The 13,245-nt window shown below is 37.2% G+C and overlaps 1 protein-coding gene across 5 annotated transcripts in view; it reads right to left on the bottom strand.

Annotated features, from left to right (window-relative positions):
* Positions 1-13,245, bottom strand: part of TFPI (tissue factor pathway inhibitor) — a 59,772-nt gene that overhangs the window by 13,272 nt on the left and 33,255 nt on the right. For all 5 annotated transcript variants that reach the window (XM_067549057.1, XM_067549056.1, XM_067549055.1 and 2 more), the window contains 2 exons: positions 4,412-4,450; positions 251-427 (listed from right to left, as the gene is read on the bottom strand). In XM_067549057.1, coding sequence (XP_067405158.1) covers positions 251-427; positions 4,412-4,450 — 216 coding nt within the window. The remainder of the gene's footprint in view (positions 1-250; positions 428-4,411; positions 4,451-13,245) is intronic.

The raw sequence follows: 13,245 nt of genomic DNA, 5'->3' as shown, positions 1-13,245 counted from the left end.
ATATTCATTGGAACTGAGCAGCACCAAATAACTGGCACTAGCTTTGTTACTTAAAGAAAAAAAGCCAAGCCAAACCAAAAAAGTTAACTGCTCATGGCTAAATGCCTTAGCTTGATGCACATCTATTGCAGGATCCAGGTCCTTAATTTGGATTATACCCCTCCCCCACAAATATCTTAAAACAATACATTCTGCATGCAGAAATACAAATAAAAAATGAAGAGGACAACAACAACAACAACAAACTTACAGTTGTCCTGGCAGGCAATCTGGCATTCTTCCAAAGCCTTAAAATTGTTCTGATTTCCCAGACACCCCCCATACTTGAACTTTTCACACTGCTGTGACTCTTTGTTATAGAAATATCTGGAAATATAGCCTCGGCAGATTCCAGGGTCTTGCTCCAAAAAACAGAAATCAGGCTTTTCTGTTGAAGAATTAAAAAATAAGTCATGTTTTCTATGATCAAAACTACAATGGAACTAGAAGAATAGAGAGACCTGTAACTTCAGACTAAGGAGTGAAATAACTACCAAAAATGCCAATGCAATACTACATTGAAGTATGATAGTAAAATAATTTTGATTGTCTTCTCCTCTCTTGTCATACAGGAAAGACCCAGCTACAGTGAATTTCCTCTGTGACCTGGAACAGAAAACATTTGATGACCCCTATAACTGTCATCCAATGGCAGAAGTTCTTATTAATAGAACTGACTCTTACTTTGAATCAAAGAAAGAATTCTATTTTGTTTACCTTATTTAAATCTTACTACATATTATTTACCTCTTGATAAATGCATCAAGTCAACACTAAGGGAAGTTACAGAAGTAGAGAGAAGAAGGTATAAAGGATTTATGCTACAAGAGAAGGGAAAAGCGATATAATTTAAAGGAACAGAAAAATTCAGTTTGCATTTTATCTCAGAAGCTGAACTGCTGTACAACATCATGGGAAACTGAAGTGAGGAATAGTTATTTTAGCATCACTTTTGAATCTCAGTTCATAGCTAGTACTAAATGATTACAGCACAAATGAAGAAAAGTTAGGAAAATCATACAATGTTCATACAAGATTAATACAGAGACTTGAAGACACATCATCTTGGGCTATGGCAGTGAAGGAAAAAGCAAAAATGACCTTGGTTTTGTTAGCTTGTGACGTAGTCATAAGGTTAGCCTCAGGTATTCATTTTATTTCAATTATTTCTAAATGAAGTTAAACAAAATCATGGCGGGAAATAAAATGCAGCTGTGTTTTTGAGTCATTCTGAACTGTCAGGTACATGTGTGTTTTGGCAGATATTTTGAAATATGTATTACATACCTGATTGACTGACTAATTGGGTAAATGTATGCTTAAGCAATCACACAAAACACTCATTATGTGTGAAACATAGAATAGCGAGAAAGGATCTGTCTGAGCCACTGTGGCCTGCCAATTGAATGTAACAGTTACACCAAGTAAGTCTAGACAATGAAGACTAAAGACAATGAATTAACTCAGGTATAAATCAGAGCAGTCTCTGATCCACAATTAAAAAGGTGTCACTTATATATAAATTTGACCAAAACTGCTAATTCAGAACCATTACAGAATATTGTATTTATTACAATTTGTTACATTCAAATAATATTTATGAATTGTATTCAATTAATATTAATAATAATAATACCTATTTTATAAAGGCACTCATGCCCTACATTAGGAATGCATAATTTCAGTCTATTTTAGAAATAGAATTGATAGGAGAAACTTTGATGAACTGCATATTCCAGGTCTATCAAAATCAAAACACATCATGAAATTAGGTCAATTACATCAGAATAGAAAACCATGAAAAAAGTTCTGGCAATGTCAAAATGTCTCATTTCAACATATTCTGAACAAGACATTTTGATTTTTCATTTTGAAATGATTTTTCATTTCTTTTAAAAAACATTTTGTATGATATTGTTATACTATTTTCATTTTGTGAAAATGAAGTATTTCGAATGACCCACATTTTGAATGAAGCCACGTTTCAAAATCTCAGAATGCTTTGTGAAACGAAACTTCTGTCCTTCACAGAGCTCTGCTTAGAAGTGCTGTTGATGTCTTGTACTTAGCAAAAGTTTCTGTGAAGCTTCATCGAGATAGGTAATGTGCAGATATCATAATTAAAATTTAAACCAGACTATCTTAATATTTTATTTTAAGTAACCAAAATCAATAATATTCAAGAATTGTTTACTAGCTTAATTTCATTTTACATCTGGGCTATTTGTAGTTAGATGAAAAAAAGCATCGTCTGCCAGTAAATATATTTACAATACAATTCAAGTACAACGTCATTTGGATTAGCATCATTCATACAAAATGCATCACAAGGCACTTCAGAGTTACAAAATGCACTTTACATAGGGCAATGAAGATGAGCAGTCTAGGAAGGGAGACATCATAAGCTTTCAGTAAAGAATTTAAATGAGACAGAAAGTGGCTCAGTGAGAATGGTACAAAAAGGCTATCTCAGACAATAGATCCTGAAGAAATGTTCACCAAATGTTACACAACTACTCTTGCAGGATTTCTGCACCCCAAAATTAAAAATTCTGCATACAATATTTTAAAATTCTGGATATTTTATTTGTCAAAATAACACAATGTAATCTGCAGAAGCCCCAGCCTCCTGGGGCTGACAGCAGGAGTGGGAGTGATGGGGGGAGAGGAGAGAGAGTCACAAATTCTATGGGGAAAAATAAAATTCTGCAGGGAACATGAATTCTGTGCAAATTATGCATTGAGCAGTGACACAGAATTCCAGCAGGAGTAACAATATCATGAAAGAATAAAGAAGGGCCTGAGTTAACTGACTCAGGGGAGTTAGAGAAAGATTGGAGAATAATGCATATTGCTTAAACAGCTGATCTGTTAGAAAACTTAAAGCTGATATTAAAAATGTGCTCTTGTGATGAAATCTAATACACTGAGTTTTAGCTCAGAGCTAATTTTTACAGCTGGCATAAAAGTCTTTCAAGATTAGGGGTTATGAAGGATAAGGTGATGCAACCTTGAATATGGTGACAAACGCAAATGCTATTATTGTGCTTCTGAAGAGTCCTATCCTTCCCTGGAGACCTAATATCCAAGAGTGTATTACTACAGAAATAGTCAGCATTTAATACTGTTGATGATTAGCTACAACAGCTGAGTTTTGCAGGGCATTTGCTGATCTGTCATGGAAAGCGAGGGTTAGACCTTCAGGGAAATATTGCCAAAGTTCTGTAGCGTCTGTGGGAAGTCAACTTTAAAATCTCCATGGTATAAAATTAGGTCCCTTTTTCAAACTGTACTTTTTATATTATTTTTTTTTCGATATTTTTGAAGCACAAAATAATTGGTTTGAAATATTCCGGAATATTAATTTACAAACATAAAAGTTGAGAGTCGATTAGTACAAAATATACTTGTAAATATGCCATATCTGTACAGAGTAAGATCCATGCCAAAACAGCTGCACCTTCATCCCCAAGAAGAACAGTATGTGTCTGCACGTGTGCATAGAGAGGAAGAGGGAGAAGATTTGATAAGCAGAGGAAGAGAATTTACTAGTAATGTAAAATACTGACTTCTATGAAGTTAGGAGGAAAATTTGGCCTTTACAGACCACAAAAACCCTCATAATACAGTGGACTCTTCAAAGTGAAGTGGATAGGCAGCAATGAAAGGATAGCATAATGCTGTGCTTCTTCTGATTACATTTGGGATCTCCCTTTATCACAGATTAATAGTCATATTCAAAAATCACAATTCAAAGAGGTTACACTCCTAGGACAGTGGCAGAAAACATAGATGTTTTAGGAGCTCTGAGTTTTTAATGGTGTTAGTCAAGTCAATTAAACAATGATGTGAACATGCAAATACAAAATCCTCTTTACTCCTTACTATGCAAACAATAAGCCTACGTATACAGGCCAAACAAACTATAATTGTTAGCTCACTCTTAACTCCCTAGTAGGGGGAGTACTTGTATGATAGAATCATTTTAGTGCCCTGGGAAAGGTGTCAACTACATCATCTCAGACTCTGTTCTGAATTTAATGTCCTTGTAACTCTTGAAGAATTAGTTAGAGTCCCCCTTTCCTCATTACTGAAAGAATGGAAAGATAAATGCTTAACATTTTCATTTTGGAGAGGAAGGATTGCTTGCTTTTGGCTTGGTAATCATGGTCATCCTGGATCTTCTCAATGAATACCGAGGAAGAAGAATAGTGAACTCTTACATCACTTAAGACTGAAGTTGCTCAATATCAGAAGGTATTCTGGAGCACTGATCACTTTTAGAGCTGCAACAGCGGACCTACCATAAAAAGGTCATCCCCTTTTGTCTCCAAATAAGAAACATCCAAGTAATTAGAACATGCAAATTTACCTTTTTTAAATCTTCCCCGCCTTTTCTTCACTGGGGATTCTGCAATAGAAAGAAAAAGAAATATTTTAGAAACATGAATAACAAGAGGATTTAGTCGCAGCCTTACATCGGGGTAGTTTGGGAAGAACATGGCTATTTCACCATCCCTAGGTCTTGTCTACATTAGGAAAACATTGCAAATATTTTACACTTTTGCTAATACTGGTTCAGCTCCATTTACATGGAAAGGCGTGCTATAGCTGTGATATGTTAAGTACATTAGGGAAAATCCTGGCAAAATTCCCATTGACTTCAATGGAGTAAGGATTTCCCCCCCCCATCAACGCATCCAACTCTGCACAGCACAGGTTTAATAGACAGAATGCTTTAAATGTCATTGGCAGCCAGTGGCTCTCTACAACAGGGCAACCAATACTGCTAACGTCAGAGGAGCTGGAGCTGGGTTACCTATGTAGAAAAGCCTTTAGAGATGTTGTGACAATTGTTCCCCTTTTCAGCCAGCCCACTCTGCCACCTTTTATACTGACAGACTTTCAGTGATGTAGGATTCCAAGCCCATTCTCCAAAGTGACTTAGGCTCTTCTGAAAATTTTAACCACCTGTCTATATTGAGATTTGAAAAAGTCATCACTAAGCATCTTCCTACAGAATGGTGTTTAAACATTGCTAGGAGGGAAGTAACCATTTCCCTGGCCTGCACACATGGGGCCTAGCCCTCAAAAAATCTTTTATGGCGTGGTCTCACAACAAGATCAGAATTTGTCTGAGATTTAAAACAACATAATCCTCTTTCTAGCAAGAACCAGGTTTAGATATATTTCTCCTAGAATGGTACTAACATGGCTTCAAGTCTCCGTATAGACAGGGCCCAACCACAGTAATTGTTCTGCCGTTGCAGCATTGCTGCTGGCGTTAGCAGGGCACACAGGAACTGGGTTTGTCATGAGCTCCTTTGTTGTGACCCAAGGTGTCTGGGAAAGCTTCTTCTGCCCTCTCCTCTTTCCCACACCTACACTCATGCAGGGAGAAGCACAATCTAATTCAATATTTTCAGTGCTGATCCATTCCACTGATATTAAAAATATGCCCAATATGATTTGTTTTTAAAAGTACCCTTCCTTCAACCCATGGTTACATTTAAGAACTGGGATACTTAACTTAAAGGAATCCTGTAGATATATTTCCTCACTTGACCCACTGATGTACTGTACAACAGTTTGAAGTTCATTCATGCAACTAAAATGAACTCCAAGGCATTTTCCACTTTGCACCCATAATCAAACTACAGTATCGGAGCTTCAGTCAAAGCCCACAGACGAAGTCAATGGCAAGATTCTCAGTGCATAGATTTACTGTAGAATTGAATCTCCCACTTTGAAATAATCACTGGACTACAATGTGCTAAACATAGAACAATACACAGAGATCTGTTAAAATGAGAATACCTCCGTTAACTTAATATTATATTACAGTGTTGATAAAAGATGTATAGGCCTTTCAAATCCTTCTGTTACATTTACATAAAAAAATCGTGGACGCTACTTCCAAGGTCTGTAGTTTAAAGTAACAGACCTTGTCAACATTACTCACTGGGAAAAAAAAAAGCTAAATATACTTTATATTTCACTAGAAAAACACTACACTAATATAAATCCAAAAAGCCTCCAGCCCTGGAAAGATTCTCCAGTTACAGTATGTGTTAAATATTAGTCATAGGAATGGAATATACCTATCAGCTTTGAAAGAGTATTTGCATCAAAGAAGTGAATTTGAATTAGAGCTGAGTGAATTGTGGAGGAAAAGTATTCTTGGACATGTTCACTAAATCCAGATTGTGATTTGATCTGACCACGTTTGTTCATCCATGAACACTCATGCAAATCTCTTGATTACATGAACACTGCAGGGAGGAAACTTTCATTTGTGAGCATGCACAAACATTCACCTAACTTTAGGCCATTTAATCAGGGATCAAAAACTGTGGCTTTGTACAAACTATTTGTCAAATAATTTTGAACAACAAATTAATCTGGGAAAACCACGATTAAGCAATTCTTAGAGTATGAATGTAATAATCTCTGCAATGGTTATCAGCAAGAATTGAACCTGAGATTGTCAAAAGCAAAGCACAGGCCTCTACCACTTGAATCAAAGGATTAATGATAACCAGCTAGCAGAAGCAGGCTCTTATCCTCTGTGTGGACTATCCACTTCAAGTGGACAGCATGTTACAAACTTAGAAAACAGGGACAAATCACTTGTCTTAATGCCCCGTTTATCTTCTTCTTCCAGGTCTCCTTCCACTTCTTGGAACAACTTTTTTGACTCCATTTGCATCTCTTTTCCTTAAAGTTCCTTCTCATAACTTATTCGTTCAAGGTTGCTTATAAGCTATGCCTGCAATCAATTTAACCAATTTTAACCAAATAAAATTTCTATCAGTATACGTTAGCTTCTTATGTGATCACATAATCCTATTGTGCTCAAATTCAGCTTATCCTGTCCCCTGACATTGCAATTTTCTCCTGTTCTTCTTAACTAAAGCTCCACTTGAAATTCACTGCCTGTAGTTGGGTTGCTTCAATCCAGCTTTGCTTGTGTGCAGCAGTTCATCTCGGGTAACAAACTGCAGAATCAGGGCCTCAGTGTGGAAGCTGTTCAGGAAGGGACTCAATCTTTATTTGCTCTGTGAATCACCATACACACGTTTAGTACCATATAAATAACTCATCCAGCTCACTTCCATATATCTTAGTAGGAGGTTTCCTACTTACTACTTACATTTTGTTTGTATTTTTATATATAAATGTAATAACTAAAGTTAAAAAAAAATCACTGCAGCTAAAATAGGTGTAATTGATACCTCCTCTGGGCCTTTATTGGTGTGCATCCTGAGAGAGGGCGGACAGTGCACAGCTGCTGTTCTTTATTGGAGTTTACAGTCAGAAGAAATCAGCTTGAATTTACAAGTTATGGCGTCACAGGCCAATGAACCAAATGCTTCATGAATCAATTTATTCCCCAGACACTTCCTCATCCTAACCAGCACTGTTCTCTTTTTGCTAGATTCTAGTTCCCTGCAGGTTCCCCGTGATAGAGGGCAGGCTACAGCTTCTTTCTATCGCTGCAGGTTTTAGGATGAATCTGACCCATTGTTTGACTCTGGCTGAGAAAAGAAAGAAAAGGGAATTTATAGTAACCTATAAGAGAACACTATTGAAGTGTTGACTTAAAATTATGTCTGAAGAGTCTATTTTTAGTTGAGTGTTTAAAACAATACCTTCAAAGCTTGAAACAGAAAACTAGACTTAACAATTTGTTCTTCTTGATTTTGATTAATAATAAACATTTCTCTAGTTCCATAACTTTCCCTGACTCTTCATTTACAGATGTGCTCATGATAAGTGCTAACTTCTGGCACTGATTTTTATTGCACTTCTTTGTCATCAACCTAACAGTAACTTCTCTTTCTAGGCAATCTTTCATAGAACCATAGAATCATAGAATATTAGAGTTGGAAGGGACCTCAGGAGGTCATCTAGTCCAACCCCCTGCTCAAAGCAGGACTAACCTCAGCTATATCATCCCAGCCAGGGCTTTGTCAAGCCTCAGCTTAAAAACCTCTAAGGATGGAGATTCCACCACCTCCCTAGGTGCATTCCAGTGCTTCACCACCCTCCTAGTAAAAACTTTTTCCTAATGTCCAACCTAGACCTCCCGCCCTGCAACTTGAGACCATTGCTCCTTGTTCTATCATCTGCCACCACCGAGAACAGCCTAGCCCCATCCTCCCTGGAACCCCCTTTCAGGTAGTTAAAGGCCGCTATCAAATCCCCCCTCATTCTTCTCTTTTGCAGACTAAACAAGCCCAGTTCCCTCAGCATCTCCTCATAAGTCCTGTGCTCCAGCCCCCTAATCATTTTTGTTGCCCTCCACTGGACTCTCTCCAACTTGTCCACATCCTTTTTGTAGTGGGGGGCCCAAAACTGGACACAATATTCTAAATGCGGCCTCACCAATGCCGAATAGAGGGGAATAATCACTTCCCATGACCTGCTAGCAATGCCCCTCCTAATGCAGCCCAATATGCTATTAGCCTTCTTGACAACCAGGGCACACTGCTGACTCATATCCAGCTTTTTATCCACTGTTACCCCCAGGTCCTTTTCTGCAGAGCTGCTGCCCAGCTCGTCGGTCCCCAGTCTATAGCTGTGCATGGGATTCTTCCTTCCTAAGTGGAGGACTCTGCACTTTTCTTTGTTGAACCTCATTAGATTTCTTTTGGCCCAATCCTCCAGTTTGTTTAGGTCACTCTGTATCCTATCCCTACCTTGCAGGGTATCTACCACTCCCCCCAGCTTAGTGTCATCCTCAAACTTGATGAGGGTGCAATCTACCCCATCCTCCAGATCATTAATAAAGATGTTGAACAAAACCGGCCCCAGGACCGACTCCTGGGGAACTCCGCTTGTGACCGGTTGCCAGCTAGACATGGAGCCATTGATCACTACTCATTGAGCCCTATGCTCTAGCCAGTTCTCTATCCATTTTATAGTCCATTCATCCAACCCATACTTCTTTAACTTGCTGATAAGAATACTGTGAGAGACAGTATCAAAAGCTTTGCTAAAATCAAGGTATATCACATCCACTGCCTTCCCTACATCCACAGAGCCAGTCACCTCATCATAGAAAGCAATCAGGTTGGTCAGGCATGACTTTCCCTTGGTGAATCCGTGTTGACTGTTCCTGATCACCTTCCTCTCTTCCAAGTGCCTTAAAATGGATTCCTTAAGGACCTGCTCATTGATTTTTCCAGGGATTGAGGAAAAACGCTACATAGAATCATAGATTCTTTGACATGTTTGTTCTTTTGGAAGCATCATGCCATAATTTCATTTTGTACTTTTAAAGCAAAACTATCAGGACAGCAAAATCAATACGAAGTTCCATTATAATGCATTCTCCTTCTCCTGGGATACTCCAGATGGCATCATTTAAAAAAAATTATTTGAAGACAACAAAGACACAGTGAAGTGACTATCTTTTGTTTGAACATATTTCTGGCCCTTCCTGTTAGCAGAAGGTTTTGCCTTATGTATAACCCCATGACCCTTTTTATTTTCTGCATGGTAACATCAGACTGTTTCACTGTAGTCTACTTCCCCCATTAATTGCAAATTTCATGCCAGAATCAGCAGTCTTGTTTCAGCATGTGATCTCTATTCTTCTGGCACAAAACAGGAAAGATGTATTGTGACTGTACAGCTCTGGACTTATTTCATTAGCAGCCAGTTCAATAGTTTCTCTTGTTGTTGGTTCTACTGAATTAACCAAATGCATTGTTGAGATAATTTCTCTTGTGTAAGCCAACATTTCTGAGTAGCTTTGCTCTGAATCAGACATAGAATCATTCACCAGTAGGTATTTTCCAATAGAAAAGCCATCTCATCTTTCTTGTAAGGTGGATATGTAGTACACTGAACTGAAAATTAGGACCTATATATAATTCTACTCATATCCAGTAAAAAAACATGATAATTGCCTTTAAAAGTAATTTGCTTCTCTGCCAAGTTTGTTTTTCTCTCTCTTTATTGCTCTTTTGTAAAAAATGATGCTGATTTCTTGGAGTCTATTGACTGCACAATGCAGTTGTCATAGTTTACATCACTGCTTCTCCCTATGACATTGAAAAGACTCAGTGCTCTCTTAGAGACTTTAATTTGTTGTTCATTGTTTTGATGCTCTGTTAATCTAACATTAAAGTTCTGACCAAAATATGTCCTTTTATGGAAAAATTCTACACAATGATAGTTAATAAAATAAACCTTTTTGAAAAGTTGTAGTTTAATAGAAAACGATAGCCTTTCTATAGCACTTTTAACCACCCTATTTAATTTAATAGTAAAAAAAATTACTATAAAATGACATAGGATAATTTAAAAGCAGTAATTCTCTATTAAATTCTCTAGTTGTTCAGAGAGGCTTCTCTGGAACCCAATAGTTATATTCCAAATGAAATCTAAATAACTGTATAACTGCCCACCTGCTGGTACTTGTAGTGCATTCACTTTGGAAATGATTACAGGAAAGGAAGTCTTGCAATACTTATTTCATATTTGGCTCATTGTATCTGAACCATTATTTGACTGTCAGTTTGGCTCATTTATTTCTCTTTAGTGCTTACCAACAAAAAGAAAAATATATAAGATCTTGGATTTCTTAATTTGACTTTTCTAGCTTTATTTCTCCCAACTTCCTTTTACTGTGGCTTGTGTCTTTTTGGGATTCCCTCAGAGACTTTCTTCACTCGGCTTCCCAAGAACTCTGTTTGACTCCAGCATTCATCCCTCAGGTATCTTTATTTGGCATACAGTAACACAACACTGAGATGACCAGACTCAAATGTAGTGTGGTGGATGCAGGGTAAATTGTAATTCCAAAGTTGCACAGAAACCCTCTCCCTTTATATATATTCCACATTTTATTGTGTTTACTATACATTTCATTATACATTTTTGGATTTTATTGGTTATTTTGCAGGAACCCAATTCCTGTGCAGCAAACTTTATCCATGTATTGTTTATGTTTGACCTACTTTTTACCTGTTCTTTACATTTTTAACTTATTTTGTCCATTCTTATTTTGTTTGTAGTAAATGTTTCCCTCTGTGTTCTCCCTCTTATTGTAGCTGGCTCAGACATTTTGTATTCTTAACCTACTGAAATTTTACTTCGCTTCAGCACAAACGTTCTGTTTTCAGCCTAATAATTCATTTACCTTTCTTATCCTATCTGCCAAGAAATAAGGCCTCTCCCATATGTTTAATTACACAGGGTAGGTCAGGCCTACCTGCATGTTTCACATCTTAATTAGCTCTCATGAAACATTTAGCCTTTCCTCAGTGCTTGCTCCAAAGCATCTGTGTCTGGGCTTTCTGTGAGTGGTCCACGGAGGAGGCATGCACATCTCATTATTGCTGAAGTGGTGGGGCAGTGGAATTTTCATTGATATCTCTTAGGTGTTGCTCTATTTCTGATACTCTTCCCTTTTAACCAAACATTTCTCAATTTGTGAATTAATTCCTAAATTTAAAATATTAACAAGATACATTGTTTGCAGTGTTGATATAGCCATGTTGAAACATTGCCAGCATTAAGATGTGTATAAGCAAATAAAATAATTCTGAGATATTACAGATGGAGCACAAGAATCAACAACAATATCCATCTCTCCAGAGTAATGCTGGCAAAACTAATTAATTAGCCAGTTAACTAGGTTTATAGTTAACTGGCTAATTAATTAGTTTTGCCAGCATTATTATAAACTAGGTTTATAGTTAACTGGTACTGAAGGTGAACTTTGTCCATAAAAGCATTTTATATGGCCCCTATGCTACCTATCACCCTCCCAAATATTGCTGCACAGAACAGATTCAGCCCCTTTGGTCCATTAGCATTTGCCGTAAAGCTGCTGTTAGGTATTTTAAATAGGCCTGAGGCCAGACCTGCACACAGTGGGTCAGATTCTCAGCTGGTGTAGAGCAGACCAGTTCCATTTCAGTCAATGAAACTGTGACAATTTACCCCAACTGAGAATCTGGCACAAGGGTTACAGGATTAGAAATCAGCAAAGATTAGCTTTATACCACCTTTAAAAACTGTCACAGGATTTATCCCAACACCTTTCACCTTTGGAGTTTAGGGAAGGTGCCATCTTTTTCCTGCCTCAGACTCTGGCAAACAACCCAACTACATTAGACTGAGGAGAGAAGAACCATGTGGTGAGATTGAGTTCCTTTTGATAGAAAACAAGAAGCTAATCCTCATACTCCAAAATTTTGACCTTTCTGGTGTTAAAAACTAATCAAGAAAGGCGCTTTGTTTGCTATCCTGATGTATGTTCTTTGTGTTCTTAAAGAGCACAAATCCCCATGATTACAAACATTTTTCTAATAAAAAAGTTGAATGCTTTTGTACAAATGATAGAGATCCCTTTAAACACAAGTTCTTCTCTTTGGATAATTTTGCTGGAGAATAAATATTTTAAAGATAAATACTTACATGGCCTTTGATTTTCAACTGCTCCAATTATAACCGTCAGTTTGCATTGGTTTCTTTTATGAAAATTTAATAAATATTGGACTGGTTGGTGACAAGATAAATGAAACTAAACCCCTGACACATATTTATCAATATGACTGCAAAGGAAGAATTTTGGTAATTTGGGAAATCCCAATAGTTAATATATACAAGATCTATGCCAAATAGGAATGCTACTATTTGATTAATTTATATTTTTTCTTTTTAAAATTTAAATTAATACTACATTAATTGTAATGCAGAATAGTAAAAATTTTTTGAGACTCAGACTTGTTCACTACAGAAATGTATCACAGAAACAATATGCATTTACGAGGTGGGGAGAATCATCTGCTTTGTGGAGCACAAAATCTTTCACATTATAACATTCACTTAGACCTTGATGCATCTGAGCACTTAAGCATGTGTTTAACTTTATGCAGCAAACGGGCCCACTGACTTTAAGCCTATGCTTTCATGCTTTACTGAATCAGACTTTTAGCAAGGTTAAAAAAAGGACTCATTAAATATTCCACAGTGAACCCAGAAGATTCAGTTCTATGTAGGACAAATAGCTAGAGAGATTGACAGGGCAGTCTGGAGCAGCCGAGGAAGGAAATATGAGAACTGGAATCAACCAGGATGTGATTACTCATGCTGGCTTTGTATACTGGACTGAGAGATTCCAGGCTTTATGTTCACCTGAGCTGAACTCCAGTCCTTGCTGGATTTTCTGCCAACAAGCATCTCCCT

Source organism: Emydura macquarii, unplaced genomic scaffold, assembly GCF_026122565.2.
Source record: "Emydura macquarii macquarii isolate MOO-44397 ecotype Brisbane River unplaced genomic scaffold, CSIRO-AGI_Emac_v2 contig_1253, whole genome shotgun sequence".
In the NCBI taxonomy this organism is placed as follows: Eukaryota; Metazoa; Chordata; order Testudines; family Chelidae; genus Emydura; species Emydura macquarii.
The sequence above is the reverse complement of the archived record's forward strand: the minus strand, read 5'-3'. Positions and strand labels throughout refer to the sequence as shown.